Raw genomic sequence first — 21,829 nt, forward strand, 5'->3', positions numbered from 1 at the left:
AAGGCAAAAACTTTTCATAGAAGTAACTGGGCCTATTTTTCAACACATAAGAAATCATTTCTCCAGCTTCTCATAAAAAACTGATAATTTGGGATTTTTTTTTTGGTCAGTCTTGGGGCTTGTCCCCTGAGCTGCTTTTTGCTTAAAGCTACTACTTATTTTTACTTAAGGCTACTGCTTTGAGCCACAGCTCCACTTCCAGCTTTTTCTGTATATGTGGTTCTGAGGAATCAGACCCAGGGCTTCATGTATGCTAGGCGAGCACTCTACCACGGAGCCACCTTCCCAACCATTGGAAAATGTTTTATTCAGTATTTATATTATTGGATCTATAACAAGTAACACCAACTTTGAAGCAAGCAAAGAAAGCAAACAATGAACTTCATTGATGGTAACTGAAGGCTTCTTTTCTCCCTCACTTGAAAAAGAAACATTAGTCTCCTGGCAACTTAGGCAGCTTTGTGGAACACTAGTTGTGTAAGGAGTTTCCAGACACAGTGCAGACTCCTCTGGGAAGACTGAAATCATACTTAACTCCCGACTTCACAGGCATTTCCCTCTCTGTCTTTTTTTTTTTTTTTTTGTCGGTCATGGGGCTTGAACTCTGGGCCTGGGCGATGTTCTTAAGCTCAAGGTTAGCACTCTACTACTTGAGCCACAGCTCCACTTCCAGCTTTTTCTGTTTATGTGGTACCGAGGAATTGAACCCAGGGCCTCATGCCTGTGAGGCAAGCACGCTACCACTGAGCCACCTTCCCAGGCCTTCCCTCTCTGTTCTTAAAGTCATCTTAAAGTCATCACCAGTGGTGATCATGAAAAGTTTCCCCTCAGTATCTAGGGTGAGCTGGGAAGGTAGCTCAGTGGTAGAGTGCTTGCCTAGCATGCATAAAGCCCTGGATTCAATTCCTCAGTACCACATACATAGAAAAAGCCAGAAGTGGTGCTGTGGCTCAAGTGATAGAGCATTAGCCTTGAGCAGAAGAAGCTCAGGGACAGCGCCCAGGCCCCACAACCGATTTTTTTTTTTTAAGGGTGCATATCCATATCACCCATACAAGATTCTGGATGTTGAACCAAGTTTGAAATAGAAAGCAAGAGTGCGGGGGGGGGGGGGGGGGGGAGCTGGACGCTGTCCCTCAGCTCTTCAGCTCAAGGCCAGCGCTCTACCACTTGAGCCACAGCGCCACTTCCGGTTTTCTGGTGGTTCATTGGAGATAAGAGTCTCACAGGGACTTTCCTGCCCAGGCTGGCTTCAAGCCATGATCCTCCGATCTCAGCTTCCTGCGTAGCTAGGATGACAGGTATGAGCCACCAGTGCCCGGCAGTAAGTGTTTTTGCTTCTGCTGTGCAGACACGGGGAACATGGAGGTGTTGCACTTGTATGGAAGTGAGGAGCAGAAGCGGCGCTGGCTGGAACCTCTTCTTCAGGGGCGCATCGCCTCTGCCTTCTGCATGACGGGTAAGTTCTTCCTGGGGCCGCTCTGCGGTCAGTGGAAGCTGTGCGGGATGTGACTGCATACCAGTCACCTTTGCTCATGATCCTAGTGGTCAATGTCGGATTCCAGCTTTTTGTTTTTTGTTTTGTCGGCTGTGGGGCTTGAACTCTGAGCCTGGGCGCTGTCCCTCAGCTCTTCAGCTCAAGGCTAGCACTCTACCACTTGAGTCACAGCGCCACTTCTGGCTTTCTCTGTGTATGTGGTACTGAGGAATTGAACCCAGGGCTTTATGCATGCTAGGCAAGCACTCTACCACTGAGCCACCTTCCCAGCTCACCCTAGATACTGAGGGAAAACTTTTCATGATCACCACTGGTGATGCCAGTTTTCTGGTGGTTCATTGGAGATAAGAGTCTCACGGGCCGGGCGCTGGTGGCTCACACCTGTAATCCTAGCTACTCAGGAGGCTGAGATCTGAGGATCGTGGTTCAAAGCCAGCCCGGGCAGGAAAGACCGTGAGACTCCTATCTCCAATAAACCACCAGAAAACCGGAAGTGGCGCTGTAGCTCAAGTGCTAGAGCGCTCGCCTTGAGCTGAAGAGCTGAGGGACAGCGCCCAGGCCCAGAGTTCAAGCCCCACGACCGACAAAAAAAAAAAAAAAAGAGTCTCACGGACTTTACTGCCCGGGCTGGCTTTGAACTGCGATCCTCAGATCTTAGCCTCCTGAGTAACCAGGATGGCAGGCATGAGCCACCAGCACCCGGCCTCCGATGTTGGATTCTTAAATGTGCAGAATAAATTTGCCCTCCCCTTCCAGGACACCACGTGACATTCTGGTGTCTGCGGAAATTGCAGCAGCCAATAAGACTTGCTGACTTATAACTGGCTTTGCTGAAACCGCTGTCCATGGGCAGTGAGCCAGTGGGAATCTTCTGGCCTGTTAAGTCTAGCCTTCGTTTCTTCATAGAGCCTGACGTGGCTTCAAGTGACGCCACAAATATCAAATGCAGCATCCGGCGCGATGGGGACAGCTACGTGGTGAACGGCAGGAAGTGGTGGAGCAGCGGTGAGTGTGTCTCCCCCCCCCCCCCCCCCCCCCCCCCCCCCCCCCCCGCCAACCACAGCAGAGCTGCCCTGTGTGCCGCATTGCACCGGGCCACGGGGCTTGTAGATGACTGTAGTCATGATGATCAGAACCCTCCAAATTCCACCTTTTCAAGTCGGCAGATAGTTGATAAGAGGAAAGTGTATTTTTCAAAAAGAAAGCTACACAGAAGCTGAGATCTGAATTTCACAGGTTGAAGCCAGCTCAGGCAGACAAAGCTGAGAGACTCTTACATTTAGTTAACAAACAAGAAGCTGGGCTCAGGTGGTATAGTGCCAGCCTTGAGCATAAAAGCCAAATGAGAAGCCTTTGCCCTGTACCAGCACACACACGAAAAAGTAAGCTATCAGGTTTCTAAAAAAATAACTTAGGATAAGGTCTGAGTGCATGCTGAGCACGTACAGCAGGCCATGGATTCAATCCCAAGCACTGATTGTGATGAGGGTAGTAATAATAATATAATTTGTTATGCCCCCTATTTCTATTGCTTAAAAGTATACATGTCAGCCTGGCACTGGTGGCTCACGCCTGTAAACCTATCTACTCAGGAGGCTAAGATCTGAGAATCAAGGTTCAAAGCCAGCCCGAGCAGTCTCCTTGAGATTCTTTTCTGTCCAGTCCACCACCAAGAAGCCAGAAGGAGAACTGTGGCTCAAGTGGTAGAGTGCTAGTCTTGAGCAGGAAAAGCTCAGAGACAGCGCCCAGACCCTGAGCTCACGCCCCAGAACTGGGTGTGTGTGTGTGTGTACATGTGTGCATGCGCACATGTGCATGTACTCACATACACACAGACCAAAAAAATTGGAGCCTAGATAACTATGATAATCTGAGGATTCCTTCCAGAATACACACGATAAAGCCAACAAGTGTCAGGAAATTAGTTATTATGTAAAGAAAATTGACAGCCTGGAAGCCAATTTTGTGTTTGGAAACTGACCAAGAATGTATGTAAGAGCCAGAGAGGCTTCTGAGCGCTTTTTTATTCTCTTTTTTTGAGGGGTGCAGTAGGAGAGGCTGGTTCGTTGTTATCCTTTCTGCAATCTTACGAAATCCTTGACAAATTAAGAAAACACAGAGAATCCAGTTTTGCCGCCCAGATGTTCAACTATTCCAATTATGCAGGGAACTTGTCCTTATATTAACACTTAAGTGATTAATTATGAAATGCGTCTCAACAGAAGTCTCTGCGTTACTCAGATTTAGATTGCCTAACTTACAACATGGTGGGTTTTTATTAAAAAATAAGTTTTATTTTGCAATTATTACAAATTCTCAAGGCAGTTACAAGGTAAAGAGTGACTCAGGGTCCCTTCCCCCCCCTCTCCCCCCTTCTTCCCCCGCCCCCCATAGAGAAGCCTGTGGGTTGATCTCACATAATTAGAGTATCGTAGCAAGCCCAGGAAGGTGAAACCGGTCCCAGCATATGGAGTTTTCCACATCATCGTGTAAGGCATGGATTTGTGTAACCACTACTGTCATCAAGCTATAAAACGACTCTCATCACCTCCAAGGTCTTCTTTTCACCTAACGCTTCTCTTTATGCCTGCAGCTAGTATTTCCCTATGATGTTAACTTTCACATTCTGACATTGCCCGGTCTTCTCGGCTTCTGTCTGCACCCCAAGTCACCCTCTTTGATATCAACTTGAAACCAGAGTTTCAGAGCCACACAGATGGGTTTTTGTTGTCTGTTTGTTTTTGGCCTGAGGAAGGCACGTCATGCCCATGACCGGAAGGAAAGGCAGCACACTTTGGCCTTTTAAATGCTAAAGGAGCTGGTGGGCTCCGTGGCTGCATCCGAGTCAAAGGCAATCTCCTCCACGGCCTGTCTGCGCCTCCTCCATGGCCCGTATCTCTTGGCCACCTTCATCACATGGGTCTTAAAGGAGGCGCCCAGAAAGGTGTAGAGGAGAGGGTTGAGGCAGCTGTGGGCCAGCGCGACGCTCTCCGTGACCTGCCTGGCCACGTCCAGGCGCTTACTGGCCTCGCAGGTGGTGACCAGCGAGTAGATACTGCCCATAGCCTGGCAGAGCTTGACGACATTGTAAGGCAGCTGGGTGGCGACGAAAACCAGCACCACGGCCAGCAGCACCCGCAGCGGCCCAGACCTCTTCCCATCGGGCATCCTGATGAGCGCCCGCGCCGTGAGCCAGTAGCACACCCCCATGACCAGGAAGGGCACCGCAAACCCCACGCAGACCTCCAGCATCTGGATGGCTGCCCTCACCGGTGCCCCCAGCAGGTAGGGGAAGGCGGGAACGCACCTGCCCCCAGCGTTGACCGTATAAAACACCAGCTTGGGGAGACTGAGCAAGAGCGCGGCTGTCCACACGCCGCAGCACACAAGCCAGCACGGCCGCCCTGCTGCCCCCGGCTGGCGGGGACCCCTGCTCACTGCCCGGTACCTGTCCACGCTGATGCACGCCAGGAAGTGCATGCCCGACACGAAGTTGAGCGTGTACAGGGCCGACGTGACCCGGCAGGCCGCCTCCCCCAGCACCCACCCGTGCACCGCGTTCACTGCCCAGAAGGGCAGCGTGCCCAGGAGCAGCAGATCGGCCACGGCCAGGTGCAGGAGGAACACGTCCGTCTTGGTCCTCCGCTTCTTGCAGAAGGCGTACACGGCCACCACGACCGAGTTGCCAGCCAGCCCCACCACGAAGGCCACGGCGAAGAAGGCCGGAAGGAAGACGCCGGCAAAGCGACGGACCTCCTCCTTCACACAGATCGCCTCGTACTGGCTGTAGTCATGGGTGCCGTTCAGCTCCCCGTCCTCGTAGTAATAATCGTCGGCCGACTGGTTTCCATCCAGACCCTGGGCTCCCATCTAGAGGGCGGAAAGAAGCCAGGACACTTGAGTCACACATACTGCGGAACAGTTTTTGGCTCAGCGACGCCCCCCTCTCTACACCACCCCCCATTTCCCCAGAGACTCCACTCCTGCACCCACCTCTGTGAGCTCCGATCGGTGCGCACGGGAGCCATATTGGGCAGTAGGCCTGAGATTAGACCCTCAGCATGTGTCTTCAGAGGTTCACTTTCCCCAGGACCAAACTCAAGCCTCAAATGGAAACCCCTCCAAAGATACTACAATTAATAAGTCAATTTAAATTTTGTTTTGTTTTGTCGGTCGTGGGGCCTGAACTCTGGGCCTGGGCGCTGTCCCTCAGCTCTTCAGCTCAAGGCGAGCCCTCTACCACCTGAGCCACAGAGCCACTGCTGTCTTTTTCTATGTATGTGGTACTGAGGAATTGAACCCAGGGCCTCATGCATATGAGGCAAGCACTCTACCACTGAGCCACCTTCCCAGCCCCATTTAATTTAACATTTTTTTAAAGCCCCTTAGAACTAGGTGCCCATGGCACACGCCTGTCATCCTAGCTGCCCAGGAGGCTGAGACCTGAGGATCGAGGTTCAAAGCCAGCCCGGGCAGGAAAGTCCGTGAGACTCCTATCTCCAATGAACCACTCAGAAAACCAGAAGTGGCACTGGGACTCAAGTGGTAGAGCGTTTGCCTTGAGCTGAAGAGCTGAGGGACAGCGCCCAGGCCCAGAGTTCAGGCCTCACAACCACCAACAACCAAAAAAGTACAAAAAACAAAAAGCTCCGTAGCAGGACACTCCAGGCTCCTTGGGTGGTAACTTGGTGCACCCCATGACTCTAGCACCCCTCCGGCTTTGGTTCCTCATCCTAGGCGGCCCTACCCCAACCCGACAGCAGGTGGCAGCAGCATGAGGAGCATCTGCACCCTTTTTCCTGTGGAGCGCCCCTTCTTAATGAACCTGCGTGTCCCCTCTCCAAAGAACCTTTCCAACCCAACACAGACCCGCCAGAGAACCGATCCCCACCCCTTCCCACGGAGAAAACGATGTGTTTTCCGGACCACACCGTCCCCCAGGGCAGAAGCTGTTTCACTGGTGACTGTTGCCACAGATTCACAAACTGCTCAGAAAACACACGTGAAGCCACCGAGTGTTGCCAGCAGGTGCAAAGCTGCTGCTGTTCTAGAATGGGGGGCAGGAAGCGTCCGTCTCCAGGTTACATGGCTGAGCCATGTGGAAGTCACAGCACCCCACAGGAGGAAGACAGCCTTAAGCAGAATCAATTCTGAAAAAAACTCTTCAAAACCACCTGCTTGGCTGGTGGCTCAGTGGTAGAGTGCTTGCCTAGCATGCATGAAGCCCTGGGTTCGATTCCTCAGCACCATCTAAGCAGAAAAAAAGCCGGAAGTGGTGCTGTGGCTCTAGTGGGAGAGTGCTCGCCTTGAGCTGAAGAGCAGAGGGACAGCGCCCAGGCCCAGAGTTCAGGCCCATGACCAACCAAAACAACAATAATGAAAAAACAAACAAACAAAAAAAGCCTGCTTACTTACTTTCAAGAAACTTAATCCTGCTAAATCGCTCTGGGTGCATGAGAAGAGCAAAATACAAGCTTTTATTAGGCAAAACCCACAATCCAGCAGTTTAAATTTATTGTTATTTGCTCATGTCTATTGTACAAAGGAGTTGCAATGTGATATTTCTACCACATGCACATACTTTGGTCAAACTCCCCCACCACTTCCTACCCTTCCCTCCTCCCCCCACCCCCCCCCAGTCGCCTCTCTTACTGCAGAATGACTATTTTCTTATCATTAAGGTCATTTGAAAATTTCCAATCTGGGAGACGATTACAGTCTTCCTTTTTTAATCTATTACTTATTTACACACTATGAACTTAGCTCTCTGTCTGTCACCATAGAAATCCAGAGCCTGGTAATACATAATACTAAGGAAGGCATTGTAAAATTGTAACCATTCACCTTACTAACAGTATGAGTAATTATAAATAGGAAGAGAAATTATTTTGCAGAAACTATCCTTCCTGGAAAATATAGACAAAAGACAGTTGAATGCTTTCTGTAATTATCATAAGGAGAAACAATAGTACTTCTGAAAGAAAACAGGGAAAAAATGGCACACCAAAACTTATTTTTAACTTGACAAAGCGCTGCAGATAAGCCATAGTATAATAAGCAGTAGTACAGAAAATTATTTTCTTGTTGCTACATTCACATTTTCACTTCAAATTTAAGGTATATTTCTGTTTTGACACCACCATTTTTAAATACCTATAAAACTTTCACTCCTCAAGCCTTTCTGTGTAGAGGTAGAAATACAAAATCACATTTCAGCCAGAATGAGAAACAAAAAATAAAAAGAAGGAACCTACCTGTTTAATTTATCCTGAAGCCGCAGGCTGGAGTGCAGATGGAAAAAAAAATGAAAAGACTTCGCTCTCTCTGTCTCTCTCTCTCTCTGTCTTTCTGTCTCTGTCTCCCCCTCTGTCTCTGTCTCTGTCTCTCCTCCTCTCTGTCTCTCTCTCTCTCTCTGTCTCTCTCTCTCTCCTACTAGTTTTGTTTTTAACACCCCGCCTTTATCTGGGATCCAAGAGAGCTTTCCTGAAATTTAACCACTTGAGTGCTTGATCTTTGATCTTATAGAAGAGTAGTCCTGGGCATCAATCCAAACTCTTCAAGCATCCTGGGATCCAAATGGGCACAGAGGATTTCCATCTCCCGAACTGCGGAGCTTGGCAGGTTTTTGCCACGGGACAGAAGCCCTCCTCTTCATGTCCCCTCCTTCCTGGCATGACAGGACACAGGCCTCCAAAACCTCTCTGTCTGGGCGGCTGCTGGGGTAAGAGACAGCCAGCCCTGGCCCTCTGTGTGCATCTGACTCTCCTCACATTTGCATGGCAGCAGCCCAACTGCCTTTCTCATGCAAGGCTGGCCTCCACGCCCACCTGAACAAGTGATTTTAGACACGTGCTGTGCCGTTCTCTTCTACAGCAGAGTGGACTGAGCCTTCTGGTCCATGCACAAAGAAAAGAGGCTCCCACTGGGCACCAGTGGCTCCCAGTTGTCATCCTAGCTGCTTAGGAGGCTGAGATCTAAAGATTAGGGTTCAAAGCCAGCCTGGCCAGACAAGTCCCTGCGAGAGACCCTTATCTCCAATCAACCACGCGGAAACAGAAGTGGCACTGTGACTCAAACTGGTAGAGCCACTCACCTTGATCGAAAGAGCTTCAGGGATAGCACTCAGGCCCTGAGTTCAAATCCTACAACCAACATAGCATACATAAATAAGAGGCATCCTGCAATGTGGCCACCACTTTGAACATCAGAACAGGAACTTGTGTTCTCCGTGTACACGGAAGCACTAAGAAAAGACCTGACCAGCACCCAGCTTAAGATGATATCTTGGGACCCAGCCAGGGTTTGTATATACTTCAGCAGCCTTGTACTACTGACACTAGTCATTTAGACTAGTGTCTAAATGTCTACTTTTGGAAGGTAGATCCCTAGGAAAAATAAACACGTGGGATATTTCTTCCCTAACTAGGGGTCAGTGTGATTTAAAAAAACAACAACAATAGCAACCAGAAAACCTTTTCCCTCTTTTTTATTAGTATTCATTCATTGTACAGAGGATTTCATTGTGGTAATTCCATACATAGATTTAATGTGTTTTGAGCAAACTCACCCCATTACTCTGTTTTTTGGGGGGTGGGGTGGGCGGTGAGTTGTAGGACTTGAACTCATGGCCTGGGTGCTGCCCCTGAACTCTTGCTCAAGGCTCTACCACTTTGAGCTATGGCACCACCTCTGGTTTTCTGGTGGTTAGTCGTTGGAGATCAGAGTCTCATGGACTTCCCTGCGCGGGCTAGCTTTGAACCGCCAGTTCCGTTACTCTTTCTTATCACTTTTTTTTTTTTTTTTTTTTTGGTTCAGATTTACCCCTTTTACCCTTTTCTTTCATGTATGAACTGATTTCACCCCCGCCCCCCAAAAAAAACCTGTCCCCTACCTTAACACCTGATCATTATCCTTAACACCTGATCATTATCCTTAACACCTGATCATTATGTCTCTTTGCTTTGAACTAGATTCCCCCGTAGGAGAGAGAACATGGGATGTCTGTCTTGCTCAGTTGTTGAATTTAATGTGGAGGTCTCCAGTTCCGTCCATTTTTCCTGCAAACAAAGTTTGCCAGTGGGAATTTGGTTGTGAAAGAAGACCCACCTCATAATGCTATTGTATTGCCCTTTGAGCTGTGACAGTTAGAACAGAAGCGAAGTGAAAGCTGAGCATTTCACATGGAGTTCAGTGTTGGTAGGGGAAACACCGGCAAGGCTTTGTGGATGCTCAGATGAGTCACATTCGGTGATTTTTTTTTTTTCTTTTTGGTGCTGGTCCTGGGATCTGAACTCAGGGCCTGGATGCTATCCCTGAGCTTTTTTTTTTTTTTCCCTCAAGGCTGGTGCCCTGCCACTCAAGCCACAGCTTCACTTCTGGCTTTTTTGGTACTTAATTGGGGTGAAGAGTCTCACGGACTTCCCTGCCCAGGCTGGCTTTGAACCACAATCTCAGATCTCAGCCTCCTGTAGCTAGGATGACAGGCGTGAGCCACCAGTGCGCCACTTATGTGATTTTTTTTTTAATATCTCTTGACTGTTATGTGTCTACATGCAATGATCATGATTTCCTCCCTACCCCTTAGAAAAATAATTTTGTTTACTAACTATGTGGTTTTAAGAGTCCCAGAACTTACAAATACCGTGCAAATATTCAGGAAGATGGCATTTTTTCCTCCTGACTCAATCCTGGTGCTCGGAACTGTCTCAGGATACCACAGAATCTGGCTTAAAAACAGAAAAACTTGATCCATTCCATCTGTTTCCATTCACGGAGCTCCATTACACAGCCGATAACGTGGAAATGTTCTCCGGGCGGCTCCTGTTTCCTCTCCTCTATCTCGTTGCTGACCATTTGTATCCTGTTCCTTAAAAATGCCACAAAAAAAGAAAGAAAGCAAAAAACACTTTTAGTAAATGGGCTGCTTGGCTGCTATGTCTGCCAGGTTCTTTCTGCTCGCAGCTGGGAGATGATACATTTGCGAGGCTTTCTCTGAAAGGTCAAGGTTAAACAGAAATATATTTTGTTTAAAAAAAAAACATGACATTTAAAGGAATAGGGAAACATTTCCTCTTTCCAATCTAACTGCTTCCTGGTCCCCTTTATCTAGTGATCAGATGATATTGCAAATACCCAGACTGGGTGGAGAAGATAATTCCCATCTTTATCTCATATTATCTCATATGTAACACAGCAGTAATTTACCTGTTTTTTTTGGGGGGATGGGGGAATGGGAGAGGCCATCGATCATGCTTCACATATTTGGTGTCTGATGATCAGCAGCCCCGTCCAACGGGCAGCTTTTTCTTTTCAGATGTCCTGTTCCAGTTGGGAAAGGGCCTCACCCTTTCTGGACTTAGATAAAAATCTCCTCTAGGACTGGGCCCAGATTATGACTTCAGAGAAATCAGGGTGCATCCCCTCGTTGGGGTGTAGACCTGTGTTCACAAGCCAGCTGGCTAGCCATCCCTTATTACTGGTGTCCAATTAGAAACGAGAACCAACAAGAAAACCCTCCAGAGCCCCACGTCCCGTCCCGTCCCGTCCCGCATCTCCACCTGCAGCACCCCGTGTTTCCTGCTCTCCCCCTATCCTAGCCACACACTGCCTCCCCCCCACCCCCCAACCAGCTGTCCTCGGTGCATGCCACCACTGGATTGGCCAGTTGGAATGCATTCATTTTAATTTTTGAAACATTTTAAATTAAATCTGTGTGGGTATGGGTGTCGTTCTCCACTTTGTCCGCTTACGGCTGGCACTCTGCCACTTGAGCCATACCTCACTTCTGGATTTTTGCTGGTTAAGTAGAGATCAGAGGTTTGTGGGCCAGGGCTTGAACCTCGATCCTCAGATTTCAGCCTCTGCAAGTCTCTAGGATGATGGATATAAGCCAACAGCACCTGGCTAATTTATTATTATCATCATTATTAAAAATCTTTTCCTGCATCCTTTGTATGTGAACAGTGTTTGAAGGCAGGGTCCAAGCCTCATCGTGCGTGTAAAGTAAGAGACATGGGGGACATCAGACATGCCCCGTTGTCTATGGGGTCACAGCTACCTCCTCTTCCCAGCTCCCGGTCACTGGGGCAGGACAGCTTCTGTCCACGCAATGCACTCTGGTCCTCCACCAGCCATTTCCTCCGTGACGTACAGCTTCATCCAACACATTATTACTTTAACAAATCAGAGTTGTTGTTGTTTCTTCCTAATCTGCCTGCCTGCCTGCCTGCCTGCCTGCCTGCCTGCCTGCCTTCCTTCCTTCCTTCCTTCCTTCCTTCCTTCCTTCCTTCCTTCTCTCTCTCTCTCTCTCTCTCTCTCTCTCTCTCTTTCTTTCTTTCTTTCGCCAGAGATAAACTTGGAAGGCTCAGAACCTTCAGGGGAGAAATGTCAAGGAAGAAATTTCCATTGATAACTATTTCTGCTCCTTTCCTCCCCGAGTTTAGGAGGGGGAAATCCCAACTGCAAAATCGCCATTGTTTTGGGAAGAACTGAAACTCCGTCCGTCTCCAGGTAACAAGATGAGTACGATGGAGGAATCTCTTCAGCGTTCACAGTCCATTTTTCTATCCGTTTAGTTTTTATGGGAAACACACCACTTGGGCTCACGAATCATTTATGATGTCCGAGGGGAAATGTTATGTACTTGTATTTTACAAGTCTCTTCATTTTTAATTTTATTTTTGTGCCAGTCTAGGGCTTGAACACTGGGCCTGGGTGCTGTCTCTGAGCTTTTTCGCTCAAGGTTGGCACCCTACCACTTGAGCCACAGCTCCACTTCCAGCTTTTTGGTGGTTAAATCGTCTCATGGACTTTCCTGCCCAGGCTGACTTCAAACCCTCGTCTTTAGCTCTCAGCCTTCTCAGTAGCTAGGGTGACAGGCCTGAGCCACTGGTGCCTGGCTTTGTATTTTACAAGCATGGTTCTGTTTTGTGGGTCGTGGGGCTTGAACTCAGGGCCTGGGCACCATCCCTCAGCTCTTCAGCTCAAGGCCAGCGCTCTACCACTTGAGCCACAACGCCACTTCTTGTTTTCTAGTGGTTCATTGGAGACAAGAGTCTCACGGACTTTCCTGCCCAGGCTGGCTTTGAACCACGATCCTCAGCTCTCACCCTCCTGAGTAGCCAGGATGACAGGCGTGAGCTACAGTGCTCAGCTGGGCAAGCTTTTCCTAACACTGCTTTCCTTCCGTCTAGACACAAACAGCACAGCATGATTCTCATTCCAATGGACACCCCTGGAGTGGAGGTCATAAGGCCCTTGTCGGTGTTTGGCTACCTGGGTAAGTGATCCATGATACCCTCTGACCTTAGCAAGAAGGAAAACAAGAAGCATGGCTCAGGGCTTGTAACCCTGAAGGGAAGAGCCCACGTCTACACGTGTAAGGCGTGTCCTGACAGCTGTCCAAATATCCAGATAGTGGAGGCCCTGCAGCATTCTGTCCTGGCCATCTGCTGTTTGGAAAGGGCAAGCCATAGTCCAGGAGGAAAGCAAAGACTGCTACCACCATGAGAGTGATGGAAGAGATAAATCAACAGTTTGTACACACACACACACACGCTTTTTTTCTTTTTTTCTTTGGTTGCTCATGGGACTTGAACCCTGGGCGCCGTCCCTCAGCTCTTCAGCTCAAGGTGACCTCCTCTACCACTTGAGCCACAGCACCACTTCTGGTTTTCTGGTGGTTCATTGGAGATCAGAGTCTCACAGGGACTTTCCTGCTCAGGCTGGCTTTGAACCGCAATCCTCCGATCTCAGCCTCCTGAGTAGCTAGGATGACAGGTGTGAGCCACCAGTGCCCGGCAACACAATTTTTTTTTAAGCTCCAGGTGCAGATCTTTACCAACCCTCAAGAACTGGGTTGAGTTTGACTTCTTTGAGTGCAAAACATTTTCCTTCTCTGGCTGCTGTAGAACTCCCCAGAATCTATTGTCTGCCATTCAGTATGGACACACGCAGAGCCCCGGCTTCTCCATGACCCATATAGCAGGACCTGCTCAAGGCCCAAGCACATAGTACACTTAAGATCCTTGACTCTGTGGAGCTACACACTGGTGGAAGGGAAAAATGGAAAAACAGGCAACAACTGGTCTGCCCAGCTTTCTCTGTAGCCTTGACCGGGACTGACGGGTATGACTGAGTAACAAATACTAGATTTGCAGCTACATAGATGTTTGAGGTTTTTGTTTTTGTTTTTGGTTGCTCATGGGGTTTGAACTCTGGGCCGGGGCTCTGTCCCTCAGCTCTTCAGCTCAAGGCCAGCGCTCTACCACTTGAGCCACAGCACCACTTCCAGTTTTCTGAGTGATTCATTGGAGATAAGAGTCTCATGAACTTTCCTGCTTGGGCTGGCTTTGAACCGTGATCCTCAGATCTCAGCCTCCTCAGTAGCTAGGATTACAGGCATGAGCCACCGGCGCTCGGCTAGATGTATGAGTTTTATAGCATGTTTGGCCTCCTCAGCTCCTCTATGGAGAGGTGCCAAGCTAGGGGTGCTGAGTGAACTGCAGTTAAGGAGACAGCCTGCAAAACAAGAACAGTGAATGTAAGTCCATCCCTCAGTTTTCAGCCTGAAACACACACACACACACACGCGCGCGCACACACACACACACACGCGCGTGCACACACACACACACACACCAACCTCTCCAAGTCCTGGTTTCCAAGAAGAACCTCCTGTTAAAAGGGCTGTCTGCTAACTCCATGTGGACAGGAAAAGGGTGTGCTGTTGGCAGGAGATCATTTCCAGAACCTTCTGAGCCAGAGGCATGGGCGGTGCCAAGACAAGAATCTGTCTTCTGGCCATGCCAGAGACAGGAAAACTTTTTTTTTTTCCTCTGAAATTTATCTGAATATTGTGTGTGTGCACACGTAGGTGCACGTATCTCCAGAGAAAAAGCAACATTAAATAGTTCAACAAAAGCTATAAAGGCCAGTTTTGTTTTTCCATAACCCTGAAGCTTTATAAAAATGAGAAAAACCTCTGGAATGAATGAGTTTTAAAACCCCCTCAACCTTAGCCAGTTGTTGAATTTTCAGAAGAGGAAGGTACTGGCAGTTCAGGGCAGAGGTCGACTTAGAAAGGTCCTTGAGACAGGCGCTGGTGGCTCACGCCTGTCATCCTAGCTACTCAGGAGGCTGAAACCTGAGGATCGCAGTTCAAAGCCAGCCCGGGCATGAAAGTCCATGAGACTCTTTATCTCCAATAAACTACCAGAAAACTGGAAGTGGGGCTGTGGCTCAAGTGGTAGAGCCTCGCCTTGAGCTGAAGAGCTGAGGGACAGCGCCCAGTCCCAGAGTTCAAGACCCACAACTTGGGGGGAAAAAAAAGTCCTTGCCCATCTATCCCAGCAGAACGTTTGTCTGTGACTCTGTGAGCTCATCGTTTCTCTGGGAACTTGTGTTTTCTGTTTCCCAGATCAGTCCCATGGAGGCCACATGGAGATCCATTTTAACCAAGTACGCGTTCCTGCCAGCAATTTAATACTAGGTGAGAGAAGGTGGGGACGGTTCCTCTCCAGCACAGCCGGTGACTATTTTCACATCTGTATCTGCAAGAGATGAATGAATGGACGGTCCGCCCTCAGTTGCGCTCCTGTCTCAAATGCACCATTTTAATCAAGGGCAGATTTTTTCCATTCTGTGGATTTTTTTTTTTCTCACAGGGAATAGTAGGTCTTCTTTAAATCTTAGAGGTGGTTCGGTACTTCCCATCAGTGTCAAACACAGCTGTATCTGAAAATTGTACAATTCAGAGCAACGTCATCTGGAGGCTTTTTCTCTACTTAAGAGAATCTCAGTCATTTGCCAATGGTAGTCGAGGCTGGTGGCTGAATGGCAGTTAACACTCAAGCCTGGATGGACTCCATCCTGCCTCTCAGCAGGAATCTCAGCCAGACCTCACAGAATTCCTCAAACCCTGTAAAGAATGCCACCTACCCAGCCCCCAGCCCCAACCCCCTTCGCCAAGCTGGTCCCAATGTGATTTTGATCACCCATCCACTCTCCCTCCTTCAGCCTTTCTTTGCCCCTGGTCCTGGATTCCGAATTCCCCTGCTCCTGCCCCTACGTACCTTTGTGACTGTTACAGCACAGGGAAAGTCGCCTTGAACGATCGATGACTCTTATAAACATAGAAAGCAACATTCGCCTCCATGTACCACGAAACCTCATGCTAGAATTGGCTTCCACACCAGAGGGCCACTTTTGATGAGTTGTCTGAGGGTGCGTACGGATGGCAGGATCGGCTGGGCGCCTTCTCACGTTCTCTCTCCCTGCTAACAGGGGAAGGCAGGGGCTTTGAGATATCCCAAGGCCGCCTCGGGCCGGGCAGAATCCACCACTGCATGAGAGCCGTCGGCGTGGCAGAGCGCGCGCTGCAGATCATGTGTGAGCGGTCGGCACAAAGGAGCGCCTTTAACAAGAAACTGTATGAGCACGTAAGGAGTTCCTTCTTTCCTTTTCTTTGCCAGTCCTGGGGCTTGAACTCAGGGCCCAGGAACTGTCCCTGAGCTGCTTTTTGCTCAAGGCTAGGATTCTCCCACTGGAGCCATAGGGCCACTTCAGCTTTTTCTGCGTATGTGGTGCTGAGGAATAGAACCCAGGGCTTCATGCATGCAAGGCAAGCACTCTACCACTGAGCCACACTCCCAGTCCCTTATTCTTTATTACTTCCTATTGGTAACCTGTCAGTATTAGATCAGATTTGTGTTGGTAGTATTGTATTTGCATTTGTTTAACAAGTATATTGATCCCAATATAAAGTACATTTAGGACTACTTTATACAATCCTGCAGGAACAATGTATTCCAGTGCTCAGTGTTACTCACAATAGCAACAGTTACTAATGCTAAGATTCCTAATAGCAATAGCGCAGAGGGTGGAGAGAGAAGGGAGAGGGCCAGGAAAAATAGTGATGGTTACTTGAGCTAATTGTGTGAAGTGTCTGTGCTCACTAGGTAAATTTTTTTTTTTTTTTGGGGGGGGGGTCAGTCATAGGGCTTGAACTCGGCCTGGGCGCTGTCTCTCAGCTCAAGGCGGGCACTCTACCACTTGAGCCACAGCACCACTTCCAGTTTTCAGGTGGTTCATGGGAGATAGTCTCACGGACTTTCCTGCCCAGGGTTGCCTTTGAACCTCGGATCCTCAGATCTCAGAACGATAGGCGTGAGCCACTGGCGCCTGGGCTTTTTAAAACAACACGCGCATCTTCATCGGAAACTTCATGCATCTGGCACAAATAAACGAGCTGGCAGAAACAAAAAGACATGTGTGTGCATGTCATAAACAGGAAACCTGAGCCAGCTCTTTTCTTTTTTTTCCTCCCCCCCCTACACCCCTCCTGGTTTGCAAAAGTAACATTTAATTTCCCTCAACTTGGAGACTCCTTCCAGCTGGCTTCTTGATTATTCCAGGCTGTCCAGCAAAGTTCCAGCTTTGTTAGACACTTGATGGCTTCCTAAAGCCCTCAGCCGCCACCCATGTTACGTTCTTCGGTAAATCTACTGTCTGTGAAGATTCATCCCAGAGAAGGCGAGTGTGTCCCTCTGCCTGTGTCTGGGAAAGATGAGAGGTACAGGCCTTTCTAGTCCTGTTCTTGAAACTGTAATTTCCAAGATCCGTAGCCAAGCAAGCTCCTAGGCATGGACCGATGCCCGTTTGAAGTGGTTAATTCGGAGCCTGGTTTCTGAGTCACACAATAAGAAACAGTGTGTGAGCCACAGATGACATTTTAAGTCTTGTAGTCATAAACTACATTTTATTTATTTATTCTTTTCACTAGCCCTGGGGCTTGAACTCAGGATCTGGGCACTGACCCCGAGCTTTAGTATTCAAAAGTTAGCGTTCTACCACTTGAGCCACAGATCCACTTCCAGCTTTTTTTTTTTTTTTTTGGTAGTTAATTGGAAGTTAGAGTCTCACAGATTTTTCCTGCCTAGGCTGGCTTTGAACACCAATCTTTAGATCTCAGCCTCCTAAGTAGCTAGGATGACAGGCGTGAGCCACCAGCACCCAGCTTATTTTATTTTGCAGGGACAGTTTCTCCTTATGCCGTTTCAGCCTCTTCAGTGCCAGGACCACAGGCGCACACCACCACACTGGCTTTGTAGCCACATGTTCAAAAACACGTAAAAAGAAAACAGATGAGCTTGATCTTTAAAAAAAAAGTTTTTAATTCCGCTACCGTATCCCAAATATGGTCCACATGGAATGTCTATAACAATATTATCAGTGAGAGGACTTTACATTGATTTTAGGGGGAAAAAACACACACACAAAACCAACCTTTAAATCTGAGTGTTGGACTGGGAAGGTGACTTAGTGGTAGAGCGCTTGCCTAGCATGCATGAAGCCCTGGGTTCGATTCCTCAGTACCACATACACAGAAAAAGCCAGAAGTGGAGCCGTGGCTCAACTGATAGAGTGCTAGCCTTGAGCAAAAAGCATCTCAGGGACAGCGCCCAGGCCCAGAGTTCAAACCCCAGGACTGGCAAAAAAAAAAAAAGAAACGAGATCTGAGTGTTCAGTTTATGTCACATCAGTCCAGACTCTCGACTGGCAGCTGTGCCGCCACCACACGTGGTTAGCGATGCTCACACTGAGCTTGCTGAAGGCGTGCCGGCCTTTCGTGGCTGGGCCACAGCTGGTCGTGGCCGTGGTTTGAGCCGGGCCCCATAGCTGTCCACCAGTCCGACCCGTCTCGGCAGGCTTCATTCCTCGCCGTCGGGGTGCCTGTCCTCAGGGCAGCGCCGTGTCCGCGGGGCGCCGGAGGTCACTAGCGTTCACAGCAGCCTGGCCTTGCCTGCAGGAGGTGGTGGCGCACTGGATCGCTGAGAGCCGTATCGCCATCGAGGAGATCCGCCTGCTGACGCTGAGCGCCGCCCACAGCATCGACACGCGAGGCAGCGCCGAGGCCAGGAAGGAGGTGAGCGCCGCCCCCCCCACACACACACCCTAGCAGCCCCGCGTGGGCCTGCTTCACACGAGATCCGTGTCCCTGGTTCACAGACGATCGAGTCTCCGACTCACAGATGATCCGTGTCCCTGGTTCACAGACCATCATGTCCCTGGTTCACAGATGATCGTGTCCCTGGTTCACACAAGATTCGAGTCCCTAGTTCACAGACTGTTGGGTCTCTGGCCCTGGGGCCGCACCAGGGGGTGGAGTGATTCTTCCTTAGCATTCTTGAGAGGCAGCACTGAGAGCAGGCAAAGCCCAGGCTTTGTCCTTTAGCCTTGTGAGCCCGGGCGGGGTGTCCAGCCCCCCCCCCCGCACCTTTGGCTCCGATCGTGGGGACAGCGGTGGTGACACAGCGCTTCGTGGGATGGTGGTGTCACACAGTCCCTTGCGGCTCCCCTGGAGTAAGGACAGAAACCACTTGGTTCTAAAAGCCCCTAAGAGAAAACGCAGTGAGGCGCGATCACCCACATTCCTCAGCACTCAGAGGTCCCCTGTGGTCCTCCCAGGAGGCAGCAGCAGCGCAGAAGCGAACACAGGCACGGTCCGGCCGCGTGGCCTCTGCCCAGAGGCCTTGGTGACTGAGGTTGGGGCGGAGCGCCGGAGACCCCCCTCCTTTCACAGAGAAGATCCCACCAACCCTCTCTGTGCCTTTCGCCCGGTGTAGATCGCCATGATCAAAGTGGCCGCCCCGCGGGCCGTGTGCAAGATCATCGACCGGGCCATCCAGGTGTGCGGGGGCGCAGGCGTCTCCCAGGACTTCCCTCTAGCCAACATGTGAGTACCCCCTCACCCAAGGGCGTCTCCACTCCTGGCTGGGTTGTAAGCTCCAGGCTGGAGCCCTCTGCCTGCCAACCGATGAGCATCGAAAACAACAGACTCTTCTCTTTAGTCGGTCTAGGGCCTTGAACTTGGGGCCTGGACGCCGTCCCTGAGCTCTTCAGCTCAAGGCGAGCGCTCTACCGCTTGAGCTACAACGTCACTTCCAGTTTTCTGAGTGGAGAAAAGAGTCTCACGGACTTTTCCTGCCCAGGCTGGCTTTGAACCGTGATCCTCAGATCTCAGCTTCCTGAGTAGCTAGGATGACAGGCGTGAATCACTGGCACAACAGGCATTTTAACTGCTAAATAGTCTTTCTCTAGCCAGGAATAGCGGTATATACCTATGATCCTAGTTCTCAAGAAGGATTTCAAGTTTCATGCCAGCCCGGGCTCTTCAGTGAGACCTTGTCTCAAAATAAATAAATAAATAAATGGCCAGGCACCCATGGCTCACGCCTGCCATCCAAATTACTCAGGAGGCTGAGATATTAAGATCACAGTTCAAAGCCAGCCTGGGGCAGGAAAGTCCATGGGACTCTGATCTCCAGTGAACCACCAGAAAACCAGAAGTGGCACTGTGGCTCAAGCAGTATAGAGGGCTGGCCTTGAGCTGAAGAGCTGAGGGACAGCGCCCAGGCCCAGAGTTCAAGCCACAACCAACCATAAATAAAATAAATGAAAAGGGTGGAAGTTGAGGTGTGTGGCTCAGGTGGAAGGGCCCCCGCCTAGCAAGCGCAGTGCCCCAAATTTCAATTCCAGGACTGCCAAACTCTCTCTGTGTCTGACAGGCTTGGAAATAAAATATACACATCTGGAATACGTGCTTTTGAGCTTTTTCTATTCCTGCCTTGGCAGGCTCAGGACTGTCTTGGGTTAGCATTACCAAGACATTGAAGTATGTTCCCCTGTGATATTTCCCCTTCCTCCCCCTCCCCCCCCCCCCCCAGTCTCTCTCTCTCTCATACTTGGAGCTAGAGGCGCCATCCCTTAGCTTTGTTGTTCAAGGCGGCCACTCTACCACTTGAGCCACAGCGCCACCTGCAGCCTTTTTGGTGATTCAGTAGAAATGAGCCTCACACACGTCCCGGCCCCAGGCTGGCTTTGAACCACCACCCTCAGCCCTCAGCCTCCAGAGCAGCTCGGATGAACAGGCGTGAGCCGCCCGCCAGCTGCTGCTGCTGCTGCTCTCTCTTCAGGTATGCCCTGTCTCGAACCCTGCGCTTAGCAGACGGCCCCGATGAAGTCCACCTGTCCGCAGTCGCCAAGATGGAGCTGCGGGAACAAGTCAAGAGGTTGGCAGCCAAGATGTAAGGAGGAGGAGCCGGCGCCCGGGCTCCCCACCAGCCATCGGCACAGGGCAGCCTCCTCCCTCCTCCTCTGGTCCCAGATGCTGAGATGGTGGCGTGGACGTCGGGTAAACAGAGAAGACACCCGCAGCTACCAGTAGGACTCCCCCCAGCTACCTCACCATCTACGCTCTCTCGGTTTTTACCTTGTACCAGGGTTTGGACTCAGAGCCGACACTCACTAGGGAGGTGTTCTGCCACTTGAACCATGTCCTCTGACCTTTCTGCCTGGGTTATTGCTGAGATGGGGGGTGTCTGGCTTTCTGCCTGGCTCACCATCCTCCTGTTTTCTGCCTCCCACACAGCTGGAATATCTGCCTGCCAGCTATTTCTTTTTCTTTTCTTTTTTCTTTTCTTTCTCTGTCTGGGCTTGAACTCTGGGCCTAGGCGCTGTCCCTCAGCTCAAGGTGAACACTCTACCCCTTGAGCCACAGCGCTACTTCCAGTTTGCTAGTGGTTTATTAGAGATGAGAGTCTCACGGAGTTTCCAGCCCAGGCTGGCTTTGAACCATGATCCTCAGATCTCAGCCTCCTGAGTAGCTAGGATGACAGACGTGAGCCACCAGCGCCCGGCCAGCTTTTTCTTAAATCAACATGGAGGTGGGGGGGGTCTCATGGACTCTTCTGCCTGGTGCTGGCCTCGAACTGTGATCCTCCCCGCCTCTGCCTCTGGAGTAGTCACAATTACGGGAGTGAACCGCGGTGCCCAGATACTATTTAATTTTGGAACTGAAACTCGTAACCAGATCATGAAGTAAATCTGACAGCCAATGTTTTTTATTTAATTTTTTTTTTTTTTTTGCCAGTCCAGGGCTTAGGCTCAGGGTCTGGCCGCTGCCCCTGAGCCTCTGCTCAAGGCGAGCGCTCTACCACTCGAGCCACAGCCCCACTTCCAGTTTTCTGGTGGTTTATTGGAGATAAGAGTCTCACGGACTTTCCCGCCCAGGCTGGCTTTGAACCGCGATCCTCAGATCTCAGCCTCCTGAGTAGCTAGGATGACAGGCGGTGAACCACCGGCACCCCGGCTACGTTTCTCTTCTTTCTTTTCTTTCTTTTTTTTTTTTTTTTAAACAATTAGTTTTATGAGGGACTTTCATCTCGACATGGCCTAGAGGCCACCTCAGAGAGCTATTTCTAAATCACTGGCACGGGTATATTTTCACATTATGATTTCTAGGGTTAAAATCAGGCCAGTACCAACAGGAAT

The 21,829-nt window shown here is 49.9% G+C and overlaps 2 protein-coding genes across 2 annotated transcripts in view; one reads left to right on the forward strand and one right to left on the reverse strand.

The window, feature by feature from the left end:
- Acad11 (acyl-CoA dehydrogenase family member 11) overlaps window positions 1-21,022 on the forward strand; it is a 38,355-nt gene extending 17,333 nt beyond the window's left edge. The window contains exons 12-20 of the mRNA XM_042665881.1: window positions 1,352-1,459; window positions 2,405-2,503; window positions 11,941-12,007; window positions 12,691-12,776; window positions 14,916-14,987; window positions 15,782-15,936; window positions 18,306-18,422; window positions 19,123-19,232; window positions 20,473-21,022. Of these exons, the coding sequence (XP_042521815.1) occupies window positions 1,352-1,459; window positions 2,405-2,503; window positions 11,941-12,007; window positions 12,691-12,776; window positions 14,916-14,987; window positions 15,782-15,936; window positions 18,306-18,422; window positions 19,123-19,232; window positions 20,473-20,587 (929 nt within the window). The 3' untranslated portion in view covers window positions 20,588-21,022. The remainder of the gene's footprint in view (window positions 1-1,351; window positions 1,460-2,404; window positions 2,504-11,940; window positions 12,008-12,690; window positions 12,777-14,915; window positions 14,988-15,781; window positions 15,937-18,305; window positions 18,423-19,122; window positions 19,233-20,472) is intronic.
- On the reverse strand, window positions 3,899-7,847 carry Ackr4 (atypical chemokine receptor 4). Its single transcript, XM_042665883.1, has 2 exons — window positions 7,753-7,847; window positions 3,899-5,368 (listed from the first exon to the last, which is right to left on the reverse strand). The coding sequence occupies exon 2, from the start codon at window positions 5,366-5,368 to the stop codon at window positions 4,301-4,303; it is 1,068 nt and encodes a 355-aa protein (XP_042521817.1). The 5' UTR covers window positions 7,753-7,847; the 3' UTR covers window positions 3,899-4,300.
- Window positions 21,023-21,829: the final 807 nt, after the last annotated feature.

This window comes from Dipodomys spectabilis, unplaced genomic scaffold, assembly GCF_019054845.1.
Source record: "Dipodomys spectabilis isolate Male_0828 unplaced genomic scaffold, ASM1905484v1 ptg000360l, whole genome shotgun sequence".
Taxonomy (NCBI): Eukaryota; Metazoa; Chordata; class Mammalia; order Rodentia; family Heteromyidae; genus Dipodomys; species Dipodomys spectabilis.

Coding starts and splice junctions, on each gene's coding strand:
- Ackr4 (XM_042665883.1), bottom strand. CDS start 5,368: ATGGGAGCCCAGGGTCTGGATGGAAACCAGTCGGCCGACGATTATTAC.